Below are 23,923 nucleotides of genomic sequence, written 5' to 3' on the forward strand. Positions count from 1 at the left end.
ATGGTTCAAAATGAACCGGTTTGAAACCTTTGGGATAGAATCAAAGTATGAAGCAACATGTGGACTTCAATATCATCACTCCATGTTTTGTGGTGATTCGTACGTGTGTATTCCCAGAAGAGGACAAAGGTGTCTAGGATTCCAAGATATAAGATGCGTCAGCCTCGTCTGGAGCAGCAAGAAGCTCCAGCCGCACAGACGGATCGGCAGAACACGCAGCGAATGAAGCGCAGCCTTAGGCACACGGTGAGGGACGTGAGCCCAGACGACGCGGCACCTCTGAAAGGTAACGGCTGACCTCGGCAAACGCTCCCCTCCTGTTTCCTGAGAACTTTACCTTACCGCTTACCTATGAACCTCCTTCTCATCAGACCTGCAGCTGAACAGTAATGTTCCAGCCCAGACTAAGACCGATGTCCTCATGGATGATTTGCCCACGAGCCCCAGCAATGCACGCACCCCCAGAAGTCCCGTCAAAAGTTTGATTCCCCCGCTTCATCCCAGCCCCCCCACGGCTGTCCCTACTAAACACTTACTGCCACGACGCAGACGAGCTCCCAGTCTGATCAGAGCACGCCCGTCCCTTTCAAACAGTTCTGGTGAGTGTTGCCTGCTCTTCAGCTTCTACATGTGTGATCACTGCGCTTGCACGTAAATTGCTTTGCTGTTTACACTGCACAACAATTACACAACAATGTTTTAAATCTAGTTCTCCATGTTGAATAATGTTTTGCAGTTACAAGGATGTAACTTTTTTTGTTTCATGTAGTGAGCTTCACTTCACGTTACACTGCGGGACGTCTTCTGGGCACAGGAGGATTCGGCTCAGTGTATGCAGGAGTCCGCAAGGCTGATGGAAAACAGGTGAGCATCAGCACACAATACAAGAATGATTGTGGGACCTAATTTCTATTTTAGATTGTGATTAGAACTTTGAGCTATGAGTTTTCCCTAGAGATCCTTTGTTATTCACATGGCAATCAAGTGGTCAAGTCTAATGTACCTTGACCTTTTTCCACTTTTTGAACACAAAGATCCTGATTATACAATGTGATAAGCTTGGTAATCTGTGGATGAGTATTTATCAGACTCCAGATTTATGAGTTACCCGAGAAGCTGTGGCTACCATCTGAAAGCCCTTAGATATGTTAAATATACTGTCTGTTTTGTGTAAATAACTTCACTTCCTGTGTTTTTTATGTGACCAGATCGCCATTAAATTTGTGCCAAAGTATCACGCAGAAAGGTTCATCACTGTTGTAAGTCCAATACCTTTACTTATGTAATATTGCAACAATGTTTGGAACTTTTTAGATGGGTAAAACTGTAAAGGGACTATAAACGCAAAGCTGTTAATTTTCCATTCAGTGACTCCTCACAACACGAATGGAAAACAGTTCACATTTTAGATTCAGGTTTCATCTAATGATTGGTACCAATCCAGATCCCTTTCATGTTAACCTGCTAACCATAATTCCACTATAAAACTTCAAACCCATACTAACCAAGTCTTCCTTAATTTTAGCCCGGCAATACTCGCCGTCTCCCCTTAGAGGTGGCTTTAATGGAGATGGTGTGCAAGCCACCTCGTTGTGAGCATATTGTGGAGCTCCTAGAATGGTTTGAGTGCCACAAGTGCTTCATCTTGATTCTGGAGCGACCCGTCCCCTGCATAGACCTGTTTGACTTCTTGAACTTGCACCAACGCCAACTGCCTGAGCCACTGGCACGACGGATCATGCGTCAGGTGGTTCAGGCTGTCCTTCACTGCCATGACCGTGGAGTTCTGCATAGAGACATCAAGGGAAAGAACCTTCTGGTGAACCTGGACACCCTTGACGTCAAGTTGATCGACTTTGGCTGTGGCGATCTGCTTAAGACCGGACCCTACAGGCACTTTAGAGGTTATTCACCATAGGAATGAAATGTGCACCTCAAGTTAAAAAATGGGATCAAATTAGAGACTATTATAATCTTTTTATTTTGTTACTGATGATTCTCTCTCGTTGTCTCAGGCACCATGGTATACAGCCCACCTGAATGGCAGGTTGACAGGACGTATGAGGGCCGTCAAGCCACCATCTGGAGTCTGGGTGTGCTCCTCTACAGTATTATCTGTGGACATCTGCCCTTTGAGAAGGTGGAGGACATTGTTGAGGCACACCTGTGCTTCAGTGGAAACCCATCCAGAGGTGAAAAGGCAGAAGCATCTTCAAGATAACTAGAAAGTCTAAATTGCAAAATGATCATTTATGTAATTATTTAATCTGGTAATGTAATACACAACCACAGATTGATAAAATGGACTAATGAAGAATGGAGAATTGGCAATACAACATTTTGTAACCGTCTTAAAATGATAAAAAGTTTTGTTCAGTCTTTTTTGTTAGTGATGGAGGTTTCTGTACAGTTCTGTCATTTATAAACTTTGAATAAGCCATTAGAACAGTCAGATCAGAAGTTTCAGATGGTAATTGATTTTCTTTCTCAACTAATCCCGTTGCTACACACACAGACTGCCGCCATCTGATAACATGGTGTCTTCAAAAGGATCCTGCAAAACGTCCTGTGCTCGAGGATGTTCTTGCACATGAGTGGTTTTTAGAAGGACTTCAGAACTAACTCAGGTTAGACAAGGAGTATAAATGGAACATGTTTGCATACACGATGAGGATTTTTTATCCCATTCAGCCACTATGCCCCATGTTTACTCACTAAACAAAGCTTATTCACAAAACCTTTAGGTGAAACAGACTGCAAAAAAAAACCATCTAAACTGTGATGGTAGACATATATTGTAAAAAAATATTAAAGTACAGGGCAGTGCGTGGCACCATACAGTGTATTTACAGTAGGGCATGCACAGTGTAGTCCCAGACCCAGTAGTTAAAGGACAGAGCATGGTTCAAAATGAACCGGCTTGAAACCTTTGGGATAGAACCAAAGTATGAAGCAACATGTGGACTTCAATATCATCACTCCATGATGTTGATGTGGCTTTAGGATCTGGGTGAGATGCCTCAGGATACACAGCTCGAGGCAGGCGCTCCATCCCAGCTGTGGAGTCATGCGTACCTCCTCCTCAGTTTGCCAGCAGGTGAATATTTAAAATCAAACAACAACAAAAATCAAAACAACAACAAAAAAGTGCATCCTGATTGGAACTGCTTTGATGTTTGCAATTTTGATGGTTTTGATGTTGGTTTAATTTGATTGCAGCCTTGTTCATTTTCTGTTTGGACACTATAACCCAATCCTTGTGTTTTCTCTCTTGTGTGTGTTCAGCAAAGACAGCAGCAGAGCACACATCCTTAGCATTGCAGACAAGACGGAGTACGTCAAGCAGCTCAAGGCCCTGCTGGGTTCAAAAGACTTCAGGGAGCGCATCAAGTGCATTGATCAGCTGGTGGTCGACTGCGAAGACAACCCATATATGGTCGTGGGCAACATGTTCCCGGTAACTCATTTGAACTGAATTGATTTTTAATGTTTTCAGCAGCTTTCAGAAGTGATCTGTATAGGGGATCATACGTTGGAGAACATTAAATGCTGGCACATTTTAAATGCTGGCACATCACACTGCTCAGATGTGCCAGCACTGCTCAGAGACAACCTGGCCCAAGTGGTCTAGATCTTAGTCCCAGCTATAGTGGACAATCACCTCAGCTCCAAGAATAACGCCATCTACATGGCAACAATAGGTGCCATTCACGCTCTCATCAATAACCTTGGTGGGTTCTTTTCTCTCTTCACAAAACATCTTGAAGAACACATGCCACTGGGCTTTAGAAAAACAACAACAACAATGATTGTGTTCTGTTTTACCTTTGGGGAAAAGGTTCACACAAATCGGTAAAAGAATGTTCTTGCTCTTTGGCTAGATGTTTGTGGTGCAGATCAAATGGAAATTTCCTTTCATATTAAGGCACAGTCCAATATAAAGAGAAAAAAAAGACTGACAGGAGATCTTGCGTTATCTGACAGCAGATCGTTAAATAATGGAGTTTACAGTGGATGTGCTTAGGCTCTTTTGTTCTGCCTAATATGCACTCAAATAATTATGCATATGCGTTCCAAATGACCATTTGCAAACAGAGCTTTGTGCTCCTATCAGATACTGTTCATATATATTTAGTTAAAGTGTAACATTTTATGTGAATAATTAGTTGTTTTGATAAAGCAGGACACGTTTCTAAAAAGAATGACCATACTGTAAATATTGCTGAACTTGACCAACACTGTCCTTGATCTATCTTTTTTCAGATAACACTACTTCTTCAACCGTTTTGCACAAAGGCTCAATTTCTCAGTGGAAAAGCTAAAGTGGATCTTGTTGATAAAGTTGCAGGTAAGTATACAATATACAGTGTCTAATCTTTTGTGGTTGTGTATACAGAAATATTCTACAAATTCAAATACATTTATCAAAAAACAATTATTTCAGAAAGTCATTCCACTGATATGCTAAGAGATGCCAGAGATAAAAAAAAAGATAAAAGATTTACCAGAAATACTATAATTCCTATATTTATTAATAATATTTATAATATTGATAATAATCATTCCAGAGAGTTACCATAGTTACCAAATACTGTCACTTTAATTGAATTAAATCTTTCTAGGTTAAGAAAATGCTTCTGCAATAACCCAGTACTGTCCAGGGTTGATTTATTTATCTTGTTCTTTTTATAGAGCTGGTTAGGGAACTCTACCCCTGCAAGCCACAACTGGTTGAGCAGAAGGTGCTTCCTCTGCTCTGGTACCTCCTGGGGACCTCCAGCAACAGTGGTACGGTCCACGGGAGGGGTGGAAGCGTGAGAGGGGCCACTGTCCACCTGTGCCGAACCGCAAGGGCCTAAACGAGTTTGTGAAGAACCTCTCGATCAACTGAGAGCTGCCAGCCAGACCTCCAGACCAAAATAAACCCCAACATGGTTTCTACTTGAAGATGGAGATGTTTGTGCATTTCTTACTGTGCCTGCACTTTAAATGAAAGAGAGAGGAAGAAAGTCAAATTAGCAGAAAGCTAAATCATTAAACTCAGAAGTCCTTTTAAATAAGGAGCACAGATTTTAGCGAATCACATCAGGTTTAACATGCCTAGGAGCTCTGCTCTTTTTGCACTTTGAAATACTAACACTTATCATGATAACTGTTGTCATGGTGACTATAGATATATATTGTTCTATGATTGTTATTTTCTGTTGACATATCCTGAGATAACTGTGCAGAATGTAATTTATCACATGCACAAGGAACAAGGATCTATAGTCTTTTTGTTGTTTGGTATGTGTAATGTGCCTTTTCAATTAGGAGTCTTAAATGGTTGTTTTAAAAAATTAAAAAGCTATGATTCACAAAATTACTTTTGTACTATAGCCAGAGCTTAATTTGAGCCGGAACAGGATCTGGGAACTCTGGGAATCCAGTAAATTTCAAGCCTACTAATTATAAGTTATGAAAAAATCTGTCTGCGTTGAACCAATTAATTGAACAAATAATTCTATAAAAGACATTTTTTAAACACAAGATCCACATTCAGTCTTCCTAAATCACATAAGAGCTCTCCCTTTTAGCGATGGCTGTCCGTGTCTCTCCTATAAAGCTAGTTATACTTTCACGAGTGACCGTAGCGCGCGACTTCGCACACCTCGCGCGAACGGCGGAGGCGTTTATACTAGCCGCGTCACATGCAGTGTTGTCTGAAACGATATGATGTGGTAGAATAAAGAAACACCCCTCAAAAACAGGAGAAGGAACATCTACCTGATGAATTTTAATGTTGCTTTGTGTTTCAGATTTGAAAAGTGCTGGAATTTAGGCTATAGTACTTGATAATGCACTTAAAATGCACTTCTTCAATTAACTAAGTAAAAAACTGTCATATTGGAGGAACACAAAAAAACTGCAAAGTATAGTGTTGACAGGACTGACTCTGGGGACTCTGTTTTGCCAATATATTCATTCCTAGAGCAGTGTCTCTTAATCCTACTTGTGGTAATTCACATAGCTCAACACACATAATCCACTTCACTAATGACTTAATAAACCGTTTGTTTGATAAGCAGTTGGAGCTAGATCATGTACATTCAATACTTAGTGTGTTGAATCGTGGAATATTTAAAACTGTGTGGAGCAGTTAGGAACAGGACTGAGAAACACTGCCATAGAGTTTCAAGCTCAGCTCCAGGATACCAACAGCTCAATGTTATTCCAATTTTAGAACAATACAGTTGTATAAAATTAAAAATAATTTAATGCTAAACTGTGCAGTGTTGTGGACACAGGACTGAAATATGAAACCCCTGCTTTAGCCCTACACTTCCTCCTCCCTACTCGTAAACTGTGTGGTGACTCCTTCTTCATGGACCTGTAGCACAGGCTCTCACACTGACCTCCCCTGACAGCCGGTGTTCGGTCGAGTTGTGCTTAGCATCGAGTTGTGCTCGTTTGCGGTTTTGCACATGCGCAGACCCACAGGCTTGTCATTTGTTTCTATTGTCATTTTGACCTATAAACATGTAAATGTTTTACATACTGGCTTTGCAAACATGACATGAGGCAGGATTTCATGAGGCAAATTCGTGGTGGTGCCTCCACTTTTCTAGAATGTTCAGAATGGTCAGCGCAAAATTTAAGAGATTTCTTTCCATACTCTCTACTTCACTGTAATCCATGCCTTAAAAACAAACAAAAGATAAGATATATAGCACATTATACTCAGTACTCTATATATAATAGAGATGTACTATGAAATGTACCATTTTACATACAAATAAAATTATAAAAGTTATCCCATCTCTTCTCTCTCCCTATCCATATATAGCTATGGAGAACAGGTGGGATGAGGTATTCAACTTCCTCTCTCAGGGATCATACCCATCTGGGTATAATAACTCCCAAAAATTACATTTGAGGAGGTATGCTTCCAAATTTACTGAAAAGGGTGAGCATTTATTTGTTTAAATGTAGCCAGTGTCTTGGTAAGGTAGCTCTTTAATTATTATACGACTTTAATGAATGTTAATGAATATTCAATGCAGAAGGACAGCTTTTCTTTAAAAGTAGAAAAGCCATAAAATCCAAAGAAGAGGCAAGAAAGCTTTCAGGAATTTCACGCCTCTCCGATTGGAGGACATTCAGGCATCCTGAAAACTCGAGCTGCAGTGTGCTCCAGATTTTACTGGCTTGGCATGACCATTGATCTTGCCAACTGGGTATGTGTTGAAGTGCGTTCTTGTGTGTTTTGAGCTGTTGATAAATCTGCATATCTGTTATAAATGAATGAATGAATGAATGTTTCAATTTATATAGTGCCTTTTCAGGATACCCAAGGCGCTTTACAATTGTTAAGACAGCTACCTCTCAGACAACCAATCACACACCGGCGAGAAGCGGCAGCCAATTGTGCACAGCAACTTGTTTTTATTGAACAGAGAGAGACACAGACACACACTATGGGCATTTTTGCTGTTTAAGCATGGTTACATAAATGTGTCTCTAAACATACTTAATTATAGCATTTTACCCACATGTCTCATATCAAAATGTTCAGAACAATCTCAGTTCTCTTCCTAATGAGGTTACATTGACTTAGAGTATTGCATAAATAAATAATATGGTCCTAAACCTGGAAATATGAGGCATATTTTCAAAAATTCTTTCATATTTTATATGAAATTACACATTTACTAAAAGATCAATAATATTGTTGCTTGAAATATGTTTGCACAAGGGTTTGCTTCACAAAAATAGTGAAACATGTAATATATATAGTAGTATACAAGTATAAATTAGTGTACAAAAATGTGTACACCAAACTACGAAACTCCCATCAAACTCCTGAACTACAGGCTAAATCAGCTTAGCCAAAACCATATCCACTCATCTAGATTATTATATACTATACTTTCACATCTACAAAGCAAGCATATAGGCAAAAGACAAATACGAAATAATAAAAAAATAAGTAAAAATAATTTTATAAAGAATAAATTACGAATTTTGCACAGAAGCAGTTTCTAGCGATATTGCATTTAGTCATCGATCGTTTATATTTTTCATAAACCCCTCAGGAAATCAACACAGGTTCATCAGTAGACGCTAGCTAGCCAGATGCTAGCTAGCTGCTAGCTAGCGAACTAACTACACGGGACCATCGCGAAATTCGCGACCCTATCTGTGATCGTCCGCTATTATAGTGATCAATATTGCAAAATAACATTCATTTAGTCATCGATCATCAACATACCTTCACCATCGCCATGTAGATAAGTAGACGCTAGCTCGCTAGCTAGCGGCCGTCAAAGTCTGTATTTCCGTGTTTGTCCGAGGTGAAACGGATCTAATGCCGTCCTAAAACCCTCCTACATCCGTAAAGGGCGATGTGAGTGATGTCAGCGGTCATGTAATGACTGACACTTGAATCCGCCAATCACAGCAGTCACAGGCAGGAGCAATAACCCCCCCCTTGTGCAAGCCATAAAAGGATTAGCCATATACGGGCGTGCTTCAACTCGGTCATGTATTGCCATCTTGTGGCCAGTCTGCTCAAGCATGAATTAAGATTTTTTTTTAAACAGTTTCCAGTTTTCAAAAACGTTCGAACCGTGTGCCTGCGATGTTGTATCGCTGAGATATTAATAACATTAATGTATATACTCGCACGGTGGCCATCTTTGACGCATGGGTGCGTCAGTAGACCTGGGTGTCAACCACATCAAGCCATACAGAAGAAGCCAAAATGATGACAGGCAAGTCACCACTCAAGAATCTCACAAGATCCTCAAAGAGAATGAGACCAGCACATGTTCTGATGGCCCCAACTCTTTGACCATGGGAGGAGATTTGGAAAGACTAACTGAAGACCTTTACCTGCCACAGAGACCATCAGTTATCCACTTTGCCCCTAAAAAACACACTCAAGTCTGTGATGCAACAACAGAGGTAAATTGAGGCCTACATAGGTCTTGAATATATTGTTTCTTGTTTAGTGTTTATTTGATCCATTCCTTATTATTCAATGAGTCTTTATACAGACATTTTTTCAATTACACAATTGAGAGTATGATGAGTTTGCCTTTCACAGCTTTCTGTATACCAGTCAACAGTGTATGTGACAATAACCCCTGTTGACTGTTGAAGCATCCCCCAGGTTCATCAGCCATACAGGAAAGCATACAAGAAAGAGGTTGTTAATGAGTTCTGTGTTCAAGTTTGACCTGTTGGTCATTTGTTCAGCCTACCCTTGTTTATAGTTTGCATGAAAGGGATTTGGCCTGTTCAAACTATACATGTTGGCCCGTTGGCCATTTTGACCTGTTGGACGTTTGTCAGATGCACTATGTTGCCAAAAGTATGTGCATACTTCTTCTAATGAACTGATCTGGCCAGGCATGGTCATTGTATGGGAGGGAAATCTTAATTCTACATCATGCAATGGCATAGGGAATTGTGTATAGATGGCCCTGGGTTTGAAAGGCCCTGGCGTTAAACTAGGGCAAATGAGAATGGTGTTCATGTATTCACATGCTTTTGGCCATGTAACTGTAATAGTACAGGGATTAGAAAAAACAAATATCTATGCTTTGACATTCATGCTGTGCTTTCAGTTGGAATGTTGTGGGCTGCAGAAGACTGTGGTCGGGTGGAGGCAGTTGTTGGACCATATAAACTGTTTGATTCGTCTTTCCGTACACTGCATGGGACCGAGTGGCTGGCTGATGATGTAAGAGACTAAATCACTGTCAAAATGTATTACAAGAGGAAGTATAACATTCTTTAATGGTTGTTTATTTTACAATGCAGGTTTTTGATGCGTACTTGCACACACTCATTGAAAAACAGCAGGTAAGTGGCAATTATATTTATGTAGCTGTGTTAGGTATTTCTTGCAACATAATTAAAATTTCAGTTGTTCTTAACAGAAAGCTGTTCACCAGCTCTGTGCCGTTATTGCAACATCGTTGTTTTCTGGACAATTCCAGAGACTCAGAAAGGTACTTTCATCACATTTACAGTCTAGCAGTAATGATTATCAGTAACAATAATGACAACTTTGTATTCAACACATTCTTTAGATGACGTTTCCACTGGAGGAAATCTGGATGTGCCCTGTAAACACTGGGGCTCACTGGGTTTTAGTGGTTAGTTTACCTTTCCTTATTTTTCAGAGCAGGTTTGTTTACACTACAAGTCAAATGTTTGGTCAGACCTACTTTGTTTATTTTTATTATTTTTGACATAAAAAAAACTGGAAAGATGCTAAAGCAATGAACGAATGCTGTGCTCTATTTATGCTCTAATAAACAAATATTAGATTCTTTGAAGTAACTGTCCTGTTCATGAAGCAGCACCTATGATGCTTTAACATCAGTCCTGAACACATTCTCACATGCAGAGACCTTGTAGAGAACTAAAGTTCTGAAATAAAGGGTGCATTTAAAATGAAGTATGTTGAGAATTAATTAATATATACAACAACCTTCCCAAATTGTCTTATAAACAAATTAAGGCATAATCCTTTAGATTAAAATGCCTTTTTTTGTGTTCAAACATTTGACTGGTAGTGTACATCAGTCATTATTTGCATGAATCGTACAGAGATATTCTAATTGTGCTATGATGCAGCAGAGTGTTATAATATGACGAGAGAATAACATGAATGAACTAATTTCTTTTAGATTGTCAACATGTCTGACAAGGTCCTTGTGTTGATCGATCCCCTGGCAAATGAAAGTGCACTCGAGCGCAAGCTGCTACGTAACTGGCGGTAATAACATTTTAACATTGCTATTTTACAGTGCTAATTTTGGAGCTTTTTTCTGAAAAGAACTGGTGTGATGTTAAACTGTGTTCTTCTATCATTTTTTAAAAACAATAATTAGGAACTTCTTAAGGATGACAGGCCATGGAGACCAGGAGCCTAAATGGACAGTACAAACAATACTGCACAACAAGCAGCAGGATTCCAGCAGTTGTGGGATTTTAGTGTTGAGGGTAAACCTTTTGAAAATAATGTGATGGGCATTTATAAGTAACTGATATTACTCTTACCATGTAAAATGCCACTTTGCAGTTTGCAGAAGATTATTTCCAGAGGAGAAACATCAGCGCTGTCCAGACATCCCCACAAGATGTTACCAAGGCACGACTTGAAGTAGCCTGTGCACTGCTGCAGTGTAAAGTTCAGTGGTATCAAACACTGCATGAAAGCAGTGCCATAAAGTTTTCTTTAGTCAAAACCCATATAAATCCATATTCCATCATCTGACTCAAAGGTAACGAAACTATCAATCTGTGTCCTGTACCATAAAGCTACTGCAGAGACTCTTTACTACATGATTATTTCTAGAGAATGAGTGCTACAGTTTAAAACCATACTAAAATCATTGTTTCTAGGGAATGCAGATGATTACTGTGTGGTGTGCTCCTTGCTGGAATCTGATGCAGACAAGAGCATGATTGAAATGGTAATGTATAACATAAGCATACTTTGTATTATTAGACAACTGGAGTAGTATTAGTACTAATATGTACCTAATGGCTTTTTTTGGGGGGTAGGTGTAGTGTGATTTCTGCAGTAGGTGGGCACATGTTGAATGTGCCGAATACAACAAAGACACTAGTCTTACATATGTGTGCAAAAAATGTTACTGTTGTAAAAAGTTAGTGTTGTGCTTGGTTTATATACAAGTTCTAATAAAGAAGTTCTAATAAACTGCATATCCATGTTTCCCTTGTCCATACAGTGCACACAGAGTTAGTAGCGATGTAAAAAAAAAAAAAAAAAAAAAAGATGGGTGTGATGCTGGGCGCAGGGAGACGGACGAGGCACGAGTCCAATAGTCTTCCACAAATGTTATTTTATTTAATACAAAAATAGTCCAGACAGCGCACGTATAGCTTACACTAAGGCTGGGCGATATGGAGCAAAAATAATATCTCGATATTTTTAAGATGAATGGCGATATACGATATATATCTCGATATTTTTTCTTCCCAAAAGGTAATAACAAAGAGGCAGTAATAAGTCAAATCTAGTCCCAAATGATTTGAGCGAGGAAGAGAGGCGGGGCAGGGCGGAAGTTGTTAAAAAAGAAACTCAAGTAAATTCACTATTCATAGTGTTGTGCGTGAATGATGCGTTCATTGAACACGCTCATTGTGTTCGTTGAACTGAACGCAACACATTTTTTAATAACTTGAACGTGAATTAGTTCACGTTGTGTCATGAACGGTAGACATCACTGTAAATCAGCGTTTCTCAAAGTGTGGGGCGCGCCATTTTGGTGGTGGGGCATAGAATTTCCCCATCTTCTGAGGTGGGGAATTATTGAAAAAGTTTGAGAACCACTGCTGTAAATGAACGTTGGAATTTGTTTTCCATTGAAAACTGAGTGACATCTGTTTTCTCTTTTGAAACGCAATGAGAGAAAGTTCATCCCTCGCTGGTGCCACTTAAATCATGTATCACCAGACAAATGGTTTTGACGTTGTGTGCGCAATGCATTGTGGGCAACGTAGTGTCCGGCTGAGAATAGTTAACATACTGGCTAGTTAATAACATACTGGCTTCCGCACGACGTTACCCGTGATGAATTGCAGCAGAGCGGGGTAGGCATAGCACATATAGTACGTATAGTGATTTCTAGCTTGTAGTTGTCACGTCTGGCTCCGCCCCTTCTAGTCTCGTCGTTTTTATGTTTTCCTTGTTCTTGTCACGCCCCTCTGTTTCAGCTGTTCCGTGTTAGCTCGTCTTAGTTTTACAAATGTGTGTGTGTGTGTTTGTATTGCCTATGTAAAGACTATACCTTCGGGGATCATTGTCGTTTCTTTATCTCCTAGTTGGTGTGTATATATAGCCTATGTCCAGACTATACCTTCGGGGATCACTGTCGTTTCTTTATTTCCTAGTTGGATGTGCACGGCCGTATTCACGCCTTATCTGTGATTCGTGGTTTTGATTAGCTTCGTGTTTGTGTGTGGTTAAAGTCTCTGTTCCATTTTCAGGTTCGTAGTGTTTTAGGTTTTCAGTTCATGTTTGGTCTCTGTGTTCTCTAACGTGGTATCGTGCCTGGCAATACATGTATGTTCTGTTAGTCTTCATGTTCATGTATGGCCGTTACTTGCTTCCCGTGTGTTTGTTCATGTCGGTGTATGTAACAATTAGTTGTACTCTTGTTTGGTCTAGTTTTGTGCCCTTGTCATTTCCGCTGCCTTTTAGTATATTAAGCGTTAGTTCTCTATTCATCATGCCACGTCATTCGCGGTCCACTCGCGTGTCGTCTGCAAATGTAAGATGTGAAATAAAATCGAATGAGATTGTACTCTCTACTTCGCATTTGTGTCCGCCCCTTGATTGCGCAACAGCCAAATCGTGAAAAAAAGCATTTGAATATCTCACGAAAAAAGTAAAATGAACTGAACTTTGAACTATTTCATAATTAAAATTGTGAACTTTGAACGTGAACTGTTCACTTTGAGCATGTATGAACTGAACTTGAACTAGTTCAGAAAAGCTGTGAACTGGCACAACACTGACTATTCAGTATGGAAGTAAGCGGTTTCGTACGCAACCCATAACACGTGTAACTAACGCGACATAGACTATATCGATATAACGATATTGTCTCATCTTATATCTCGTATGAAAATATATCGATATTTCTCAAAATCTCGACATATCGCCCAGGCCTAGCTTACACACATGAACGTATAAGACTGACATAAATGACTAACAAAGACGAGCACGGGACACTGCGCGAACGCACATTAAATAGACAAACCACATAAGCGCCGAGTGTTCACGAGATGAGCCACAGGTGAGACTGATGAACACACTCAGACACAACCACACCGACGGAGATCCTGTCTACGACTAGACGTAGACAACATAAACACACGGCTGAAAGCTGAAACACATGTACTGAAACACATGTACATAAACACATGTACTGAAAGCATGATTTGATAAGGAAAGCATTATTTGATGTATGATATCAGCCTATCGAGATATGCTCACCATGTAAAATATTAATAAGGAAGCTATAATAGATTTTAATCCACGCTTCCCTTGTCCATACTGTCAGGGTTGGACCCAGGACCGTTCCTCCGGTCGCCACAAGGAGGAGCCCGCGAGCTAGACCTGGGGGCAATCAGGCACTATAGGCTGCAGGTGTTTGCAACCTACTTAAGGCGAGCAACTTCAGCAGTCCTTTGCTGAAGTTGTTAGTTGTATTCACGCTCGCAGCCTAATTAACCTAATTAGTCCCTAAATGCACATGTAATGTAATGAAAACCAAAGGAATGATTGTTGAATGTTGGTTCAGGCCTAAAGAGCTTGTTCTTATCAAATTTAGATAACACTACACTAATCAATATTTTTTTTCCTTAGGTGACAATTCCACATCCTGTCAGTTGAGATCCAATAATTCAGAGACAGTTGACAAAATGTATTTCCCAACCTGGGAATAAGGGTAGTGCGCTGTCCACACCAATCTGTGGTGGGGAGTTTGACATCTTCAATGGGACTGTGTGTCTACTGGAGAAGAAAAAGACCAGGAGCAAGAAACGGCAGTTCTTTACCCAGATTTTCCGAGGCAGTTCGCTTAAAGCCTGGAAGAGAGAACGGACCAAGATGTTTGCATCTGGTGATGGTCCTGATGGAGGTTCTGTGGGTGCTGTTAAGAAGCAGAATGAGGAGGAAAGACAGGTTGCTGCTGAGCCCACAACCATCACTCTCAGTCCACTTTCAGTTACAAGCTGCACGTCAACATCCGTTACATGTGATGTGGTATCGGACGAGTCCACCACTGCATTTGAGCCTGAAAGGCAGGATCAGCTGTTTGTACGTGTCTTTCTCCTTTGAGGGTCATGATATCAGCTACCCAGCCAAACCTTTCCTGCTGGAAAAAAATACAGGGGCCTTTTGGACAGGAACCCTAGAAAACGTTAACCGGGTGAGTGACAAGATGCTGCATATTAATAACAACCCAGATCATCAATGACCTCAAGAACAGGGTAGATAATTAATTTACATTTGTTTTATAGTATGGTTCATTTATTTAGTATGTCAGGGTTAGTTTTTTATTTAGTAAAAAATAAATGAAATAAAAACAATACCACAACTTAGTCAAGGGATCCATTTGAGAGACCAAACTTCCCAATCAGTGTGGCCAAGGGACTCTGTAAACATTGTTCTGTAGGAGTGAATAGAGCTGGAAAAATTGCTGTATGTCTCATTATCCCATGAGCAACGCACACATGAATCATCTTAACTTTTATTTATATGATGCTTGCTTGTTCTAGGTATTTCCAGGTCTTAAAGGGAACGCCGGCTGATAACATATGTAAGCCTTAATATCGTGTAATTACTCTAAATTATTAAGACACGTTGTAAAAATTCACAAAAAGTAGCAGATTTATTAGATTTTCTGTAAAATCCCGCTGCACGTAGGTCGCCATTTTTATAACTGCTGACGGGCGCAGCAGGTAGTGATGTCAAATGGTTGCAGTGACTGGCCGTCGCGCTTGAGCACAGCTAGCTAGACCTGGCTACTGTTCAGCCTTTTCAGCTTGAGCCAGAACGCAACATTTCTGACATCAGCGGCTACAACACCCACCAAGTGAGTGACAGAGAGAATCCAGCGCATGTTTATGTTCACGTTTCTTCGTGCGGTTCTCGCTCCACATTCTGGGGCTTTTGGACTTTCTGTGTGGGAAAACTGTGGGCACTGCATTGTGTTTTAGTCTATGTTTAAAACCAACAGCACCCGTCAACTCTCACCAGTCGGGCTCTACTGAATGACTCTACTGAGAGAGCAGAGCCGCGGGTCTTTTGGTAGCTGTGTTCGTCCACACGCTGCTTCCCAAATTTTTCTCCTCTTTTTATCTTTGGGAAAACTGTGAAGACTAATATCAGTCTTCCCACTGCCTTTCGACTGGAAATAACATCCAACGGCAACACAGTGTGGCATGGTTTTTTTTAAGGTAGCTCAGCTAACTAACATTAACTCTAGTGATGTCGGTCGCGAACGATCCGGCTCTAAGAGCCGGCGCTTTGAAGTGAACGATTGGAACCGGCTCCACAATGGGAGCCGTTTTAGGATCCTATTTGGGAGCCGCTTTTCCCTTCAGTATTGCGCTTGTGCTCTGCAAGTGCCACAGTTTTTTTCCCAACATCGTTTTTATTTGTCCTCCGGTGCCTCGCTGTCTCTCCCTCTCCTTGCACGTATTGCTCTGCTTCTGCCAGTGGTAGAGAGCGGAGAGTTTATTTCCTCAGTCGGTGCTTAAGCTAAGTTGATACCAGCGCGAGGGTCCGTGCGCCCTGCGTGAGGACCCCCGTGCGAAGTGAGGTCGTGCACCTCTTCAGCGCAATGAACAAAGTTATGTATGCCGGGTTCATACACCTTTACAAGGTGGAATTCAAGCACTTGTACGTCACTTTTCAATATTGAAAAAGGCCATTTTCAATATTTCCCAGCACCTTAAACTTAAATATTTATACATATACTCAAAATTATTCGAAATAATTTGCTTGTTTATCACATCGATTCAATCAGACAGCTATTTGTTGTGAAACAAAATACAGTTACATTTTCAAGTACTTTAGCACTTTTCAAACCTGGAACACAATGCAACATTAATTTTTGTCAGGTAAATGTTCCTTCCCCTGTTTTTAAAGGGTGTTTCTTTATACTACCACATATCGTTTCGGACAACACTGCAAAGAATGTCTCCACGGCCCGCATGTCAAGCGTGTGCTCCACACATCTGACCAATCACACGCAGCTTTCAGTTAAAAATGTGGTGGTAAAACACTGGAAAAAAGTTATCTCCACTTTTTTTGTGGAAACTGCAGGCAATTGGCCAAGCTGTATTGCGTTCTATTTTGGTGCTATTTTGTGATAATTTAATAATTGGTTATAATAAAAGTTTTATTTATAAAGCATTGTTATGCAGCATTTTTACTCATCACAAGTGCTTAACAATGTCAATAATGAAACAATGTTATAAAATTAGGTTTAAGCTATTAATTAATAATGTAAAAAATATATATGGGGAGCCGTTTGGGAGCCGACAAGAGCCGGCTCTCCACAGTAAGAAGAACCATTAGAGCCGCATCTCAAAATAGAGCCGAAAATCCCATCACTAATTAACTCCTTCCAACCGCAGTCAAGTTTAGCGTGCTGCAACCATTTGACGTCATCTACACAGCAGGCATTGCGCGTCAGAAAACATGGCTGCGCCCATATGTCAAATATTTCGAATAAAAGTGTTGATTTGTAAATAAATTTGCTGCTTTTGTGATTTTTTTTTACATGTAATTAATCTAAATTATTAAGACATCATATTAAGGCTTACAAGTGTTACCAGCCGGGGTTCCCTTTAACATTCTTTAATGCCCGTGTACTGCTGCAAAGTTTAGAATATACACTTATACCTCTTGAACTCTTAGGAGTTTAGTCTGTACACGCTTCAACCTCACACTGAACACCGTTAATTAACTAAATGTCAGTAGTTATGCTATAGCTATGATGATCCTGTGGAGGACCCATGCCACTGTGGAGATCTCGTCCCAACTCCTTTGATCTAATCATAGTACAGATCCTCGCCCATGCCCATCTCTTGCATTCCCTCAAACACCTATTAGTCAGCAGTTGGCAAATATAGAGTGATACATTTTTAAAGACTTTGGTAAGCTTAGGTAATTAAAGCAGTTTTTAATAAATGATAATAAGGAAAGTAGGTAATGTTAATGTCTACCTTCTCCACCTGCAGTCCTGCGTTCCTTGTGCACAGCAAACAAACTGTCCTGGCTCTGCTTGCTTCAGGGATGCTGTGTGGGAAGCGGCCGCATGCACCATTCTGGCCACTAGTGAGCTTCATCCCCTGAATACTGTTGGTCTCCATGGATACTCCTCTCATTCACCTGTGTTCCAACAGCCTCATCACCACACTATATAACACTTCCAGTGTCTCCCAGTACATGTGAAGTACTGCCATCACTTCCTGGTCTGCATATCAAGTCTATGTTACATTATGAAAACATTTTGTCTGACATGACATAAAAACGGAATAATATGACATTTATCAAAATGTATGATTATGTTCATTATGTTGTAGTCTCTACATGCAGACCACCTTATTATTTTGGAGACATACACCATCAGAATGGCACTTCCAGATGTGTGTACAGCTGTGTGGAGAATTCCTTCATGGTGTGACGCATGTACAGAGGTGGCAGGAGGCAGAGGCTGCAAACTGAAAGCTTCATTATCCATGGTAAAAAGAAACACCAAGACTCAGGCCAAACGGCAGTAATAATGTAGATAGCAGCACTTTCATGAAAAGGGACATTTCAGACCTTAGTATTGCAAAAAGTATTTGTATTCACAATTATTGTATTAATGTTGAGGACATCTGATTAATATGAAAATATTGATTTCTTCAGAAATGCATTTTATGATCATATTCAGAGAGCTGCCACTGTGTACGTAATGGGGTTGAAGAAAAACATTGCCCAGATCTTGAAAAAATGACCAATAATTATAAAGAGCTAATGCTTGAGATGAGAAAATATGATTTTGTGATTGATAAAAATATCCTTAATGCTGTGATGTACACGGAGAAATGATACATTTAAGCAAAAAATTTGAAAATGTCAAAGTCCAATTTGAATCATTATAGTGGACCCATGTGGGTTGGAGTCCTGCCAAGCACTGAACGATTCGGTGAACGAATCTTTTGAACGAATATTTTTAGTGAACTGATTCTAATGATTCAGTTCATCTAAAAGAACTGCTGTGCCCATTACTAACAAATAATGTTACTCACGATCAATGGACACACAATTAATTAGAAAAACGACCACATCGTGCCGCTGCCTCTATGTACTCCATATGTGCGAGCTATAAACTGGTGCATTACGGTTGCCACCTAACGGCAGAAATAAGAACTGCAGGCAATACGCTAATCTTCAAATAAAACGAACTTTAAGACTGACAAGTAAATAACATTCGTTTGTAGACAATTATCCGTCCAATGAGTAGAGATGTCACGTTTTGTGGTTAACTCTGACAAGCATACATTACTGCTAATTTAATTCATGTGGCAGAATATTTATTTGACAGCAGTTAAATAAAACGACAAGGTATTATGGGTCATTTAGTCCAATACTCCGCAAAAGGTAATTATTTTGCTAGCGTTTGCTTTCCCCCTTTTACGTTGCTAAGTGTTTCTGCATATCGGAGTCATGGAGAAAAACATGTTTTGATATCAAGGTAAATCGCCAAGGTGAAACTCCAAACAAAATATCTAAAATCCCTCAGTCGTTTACCGACCCCCAAAGAGACAAGACACTTTTGCATTTGCTGTGGAAAAAAATCAACAAATATCTCCAAATATCTACAAATTAATATCTTCAAACAATTAATATCTCAATTTAATATCTTCAACGTATTAATATATTGAATTAATATATTTACCGAATTAATATCTCGAATTAACATATTCAACGAGTTAATATCTCGAATTAATTTGTTTAACCTGTTTAAAATGTTGTTTTCCCTGCCTTTCACTGGGCTGCGACCAGTGCTCCTTTGTGCCACTGGAGTTTCGGCCGTTGTTTGGTCTTTTCTCGTTTACAGGCGGCGGGTCCGAGATCAACAGACGGAAGTCGAAGCTGCAGCTCATACCGACACCTGCGACGGTAAATTAGGCAGCTAGCGACGAACACACCCCTATATTCGCAAGCTGGTTTGCTACATTAAACTAGCTACTTATCACTATGTTACTTAGCCTAAATAAATTGGCTACCCTTTAACGGCAAATTTAAACTAGGTTGCATCAAAGTTTTTAATATTTCAGTGTTTTTTTAAACATCTTCCTTAGGACATGATCGGGAGCCTTTTGCATTGGACGAAGGCATCTTTGAGACGCTCCATACCCCGATCCGAGAGGTAGTTGGCTATTATTGGTGAAATCTTTCTTAGCCAGCTTCATTCTGTTTAAATCAAATCAAATCAAATATATTTGTATAGCGCTTTTCACAACACGTTGTCACAACATGTACAGGATTTAGGGAAGTTTCTGTGCAGAACTGTAGCATGCATTGTTTATTTGCATGCTGGTCACAATAATTGTAAAATGCAGGTCTTGCACATACTTGTCTAGTCGCAAAGTAACACGTATTTGGTTTTCTCCATAGTTGAGGCTTATACAGACTCGCCAAGGATTGGACAGAGCACATAGGATGTTTGCCTTCACCTTCTCATGAATGGGTTCTTCAGCTACACAGGTTCCCTTAAGTTTTTAATGTGTATCACAGGCACAAAAATATTTTGTTACCTGAGGGTTTATAAGGGGTTTGTCCATTTCAGTGGTAAAGTTATTTTTCTGCTTGACTGCAGGTGGTGGAGGTGAAGCTCCAGCACAAGTCCATCTACAGTGGGCTGGAGAGTGAGCACTGGTGGGTGCTCAACAATGAATTCTACTGGATAGGTGCAGAGGTGAGTCATGGGAACAGGTTCACAATTTCAGTAAGAATGGACATGCTACTGTAAATGTCCCTTCAACCTAATATTTTCCTTGTATTTGTAGCTTACCCTCCACCACTTTGCCAGCGCTAGTGCCGTGGCCTGCATCAAGGTAACAAAGAGTCTTGACTATAAGCATCTTTCACTAGCTTGTCCCATTCTGAATTACACTCATCAGCATGTCCTCTGTTAATTCAGCGGAGGGGATCCAGCATCACAGACGCCACCATCTACCTGCGCACCTGTTCAACAACAACGTCGGTGCAGAATATTTTTCTGGTTAGTGCTTCCTCCTTGAAATGTGAAATGAAATGTGAAATGTGCATATTTTGTCAATTGTGATTTTTACACCCCAATCGAAATTTGTCCTCCGCTTTTAACCCATCTGTGCAGTCAGAACACACACACACACTAGTGATTACTAGGGGCTGTGGATCACACGTGCCCAGAGCGGTGGGCAGCCCTAGCCCGGCGCCCGGGGAGCAGTTGGGGTTAGGTGCCTTGCTCAAGGGCACCTCAGTCATGGCCTGTCTGGGAATCGAACCCACGACCCTCCGGTCACAAGTCCAGTTCCCTAACCGCCAGGCCATGACTGCCCACTCCTTTCTGATTGCATTTAGAATTATTTGTGGTGAGGTTTTTAGAAAATGATATCTAAAGGCATTTTTATTGTGTGTGTTTTGTAGCAAACGGTGGTGTCCACTTGGTTTAAGGGTGTCTCCATTGGTTCGGATGACATTTTCAGGTCATCCGAATCTAGTCACACCCAGACCCTGGAGACACCGAACCCAGCTGTTTTTTCCAGCAGTCCATCCCCACCGAGAGCACCCCCTCAACGACCACCTCCAGGCTTTTAAACACCTACACATGAATTGAATTCTTATATAAATTCATAATTTCACAGTGTGGCATGCGTTTTATTTTTCTACGTAATTTAATATTTTTGCTTGCATGTGTGTTTTTCAGATGCTGAAGGTTTTCCCATAACCACATGAGGACTAGATGTTGGTCTTTTGGGACACAGAGGTAGAACATCACATGGACTGATCACCCACCTGGAGCGTTTTACATCTGCCCCTTCTCTTTCCCCCAACACTCTGTTTCATCTTTTGAGGTTTGTGTAACCCTAACTCATCTTCCAGATTTCTCATGAAAACATAAAGCTGTGTGTAGTCTTTATTCTGCTTTTCTGTCTCTTTCGTTCTGTCCATCATGTGGGTCTCCAGTGCTTCTTCCTGGATTAGAGACTACCGACAGCTGTGCAACCTGAATTTCACGCAGGCTCCCAGGACAAGAGGACTACTGCAGTTTGTGGACCATGACAGAATAATAAGCCTTGACAAGATGTGCATCAGGATGATGAGAGACTTTATGATCCACGCCAGAGAACAGAGACAAGACCAGAGGACTGAACGGCATCAAGAACCGATCGTCGGGATTATTAGAACAATCACCATCGTCAGTGTGCAAGGAACTGTGAGGAAAGCCCGAAAGAATCACCATTCGTGGACTATTCATCATCACCGTGGACAACCATCAGGATTACAGATTCGACCATTTTGGGATTTTTGGTTATCAACAGCAGATTATCAGTGCTCCTGTCATCCTCATCAGACCTCTACAACTAACTCAGAATGCTGCAGCACGACTGGTCTTCAATCTTCCTAAGTTCTCACATGTGACTCCTCTGCTACGCTCTCTTCACTGGCTTCCAGTAGCGGCACGCATCAGATATAAAACATTGATGCTTGCTTACAAAGCCAAAAATGGACTGGCCCCTCCCTACATGATGTCCATGGTCAAAAGCCAATCCGTACAGCGAACACTCAGAAACTCAAGCTTGGCTCGACTCGAAACTCCATGCTTAAAGTCTCATGGAAGACAAAGCTCCAAACTATTCTCCGTCCTGGCTCCAAGATGGTGGAACGATCTTCCATTAGCTGCTAGGACTGCAGAGTCTATTGCTATCTTCAAGCGTAGACTGAAGACCCACCTGTTTGTTGAGTTCTTACCAGAGCACTAACTCAGCTGATACCACTTGCCGTGGTTCTTTAAATGGTATGTCTGTCTGTGGTTATTTGTGCTTCTTGGCAAATGTCTAACTTGCAAAAACACTAGGTAATGACATTGACTCCTGTAGTTTAGTAGTAGTCTGACTCAATGGTATCTTGAATTCTGGCCTATTCGTACTATTTCCTAGGATGAATTCTGTGATTGAATGCAAAGCACTTTGTAAGTCGCTCTGGATAAGAGCGTCTGCTAAATGCCGTAAATGTAAATGATTTTGTAAATTGTTAGTGAAATAGTTATTATTGTTTTATAAATATTTATCAGTAATGTGATTGTGTTTTAATTGCAAAGGAGTCATACTGTCTTGTATTTTACCTTTGGTGTTACTCATGTAATCATCAGTATGCTTAGTCTGATTGTGTGGTTTGTGTGTGACTTGTGTATTAGTCTGTATAATTTGATTTTGTGTTTTTGTGTGATTTGTGTATTTAACCAGGCCACCCGAAGGGGACTGGTTCCTGCTGGATACACGCACCTATCCGGATACAAGCACCTGCCGGTGGATGTACTGATGCCAGGGTTGGACGTGCCATTGCCACAAGAGGTCGTGCGGATGCTAGTTCCTATCAGAGGCTCACCATCTACACTGAAGGGACTGTGACTACTTGGCCGGGGAACGAGAACTGTGACTACTACTGTAGAACTGTAGAACCACCCTGCGCACCACGGACTTGTGCTAACGGGCCGCCCAATGGAGGATGGGTTCCCTTTTGAGTCTTGGTCCTCCCGAGGTTTCTTCCTATTCCCCTCCATCATAGGGAGTTTTTCCTCGCCACTGTCGCCATTGGCTTGCTCATTAGGGATTTGGACCCATAAGATTGTTAATCTTGTAAAGATTGTGAAAAGCACTATACAAATAAACTTGACTTGACTTAATCATTAGTGAGTTATAGGCTAATTATGTTTTAGGTTGAATGTATCCAGTTATGATATTTGAGTGATTCACTATTTTCCCAGCTAGCAACACTAACCATGCGATACCTGAATTTAGTAAACTATAGTGAGAGAGGAATATTACACTGGAAACACACAGCCTAAATTATTACAAATAAATAAAATGTATCTTCAAGAGAGGGGAAACAAAAGAAAGTAGAAATAGTTTCTTATAGACAGTTTGCATTGGTGCTTACTAAAATTTCCCTGGTGGAAATTTTCATTTTTTAAAATAAACATTTTAAATGACTAGCTTTTAAATAGTACAAGTGTGCTACAAATGCACAACATAAAATAAAATATAAGTACAAATGTAACGCAGGCACCTCCTCAGCTAGGAGGCAGACAAACGCTGAGGAGAGCGAGATTTATTAGAAGGAATT

At 40.5% G+C, this 23,923-nt stretch overlaps 2 protein-coding genes across 12 annotated transcripts; both read left to right on the forward strand.

Annotated features, from left to right (window-relative positions):
* The first annotated feature begins 112 nt into the window (after window positions 1-112).
* Window positions 113-7,048, forward strand: LOC143507214 (serine/threonine-protein kinase pim-1-like). Its single transcript, XM_076996531.1, has 12 exons — window positions 113-286; window positions 372-599; window positions 770-864; window positions 1,209-1,259; window positions 1,526-1,904; window positions 2,016-2,192; window positions 2,516-2,627; window positions 3,004-3,097; window positions 3,286-3,457; window positions 4,264-4,348; window positions 4,693-4,788; window positions 6,827-7,048. The coding sequence occupies exons 1-7, from the start codon at window positions 154-156 to the stop codon at window positions 2,620-2,622; spliced, it is 1,170 nt and encodes a 389-aa protein (XP_076852646.1). The 5' UTR covers window positions 113-153; the 3' UTR covers window positions 2,623-2,627; window positions 3,004-3,097; window positions 3,286-3,457; window positions 4,264-4,348; window positions 4,693-4,788; window positions 6,827-7,048.
* Window positions 7,049-10,900: 3,852 nt separating this feature from the next.
* LOC143507215 (uncharacterized) lies at window positions 10,901-23,483 on the forward strand. Of its 11 annotated transcripts, XR_013128652.1 has the most exons (15): window positions 10,901-11,279; window positions 11,401-11,471; window positions 14,091-14,176; window positions 14,396-14,960; window positions 17,835-18,015; window positions 18,127-18,285; window positions 19,650-19,711; window positions 19,894-19,961; window positions 20,210-20,299; window positions 20,412-20,510; window positions 20,602-20,649; window positions 20,736-20,816; window positions 21,224-21,651; window positions 21,782-22,595; window positions 23,044-23,483. XR_013128652.1 is itself a non-coding variant. In XM_076996532.1 (10 exons), exons 4-8 carry the CDS (start codon window positions 20,279-20,281, stop codon window positions 21,392-21,394), a joined length of 420 nt encoding a protein of 139 aa, XP_076852647.1. In that variant the 5' UTR covers window positions 18,904-19,283; window positions 19,650-19,711; window positions 19,894-19,961; window positions 20,210-20,278; the 3' UTR covers window positions 21,395-21,651; window positions 21,782-22,595; window positions 23,044-23,483. The 11 variants fall into 11 exon arrangements, 2 of the variants coding, with proteins under 2 accessions (XP_076852647.1, XP_076852648.1); XR_013128653.1 differs by lacking the exons at window positions 10,901-11,279; window positions 11,401-11,471 and adding an exon at window positions 15,310-15,626 and having other exon boundaries at window positions 14,079-14,176; XR_013128651.1 differs by lacking the exons at window positions 10,901-11,279; window positions 14,091-14,176 and having other exon boundaries at window positions 11,411-11,471.
* Window positions 23,484-23,923: the final 440 nt, after the last annotated feature.

This window comes from Brachyhypopomus gauderio, unplaced genomic scaffold (genome assembly GCF_052324685.1).
Source record: "Brachyhypopomus gauderio isolate BG-103 unplaced genomic scaffold, BGAUD_0.2 sc649, whole genome shotgun sequence".
NCBI lineage: Eukaryota > Metazoa > Chordata > Actinopteri > Gymnotiformes > Hypopomidae > Brachyhypopomus > Brachyhypopomus gauderio.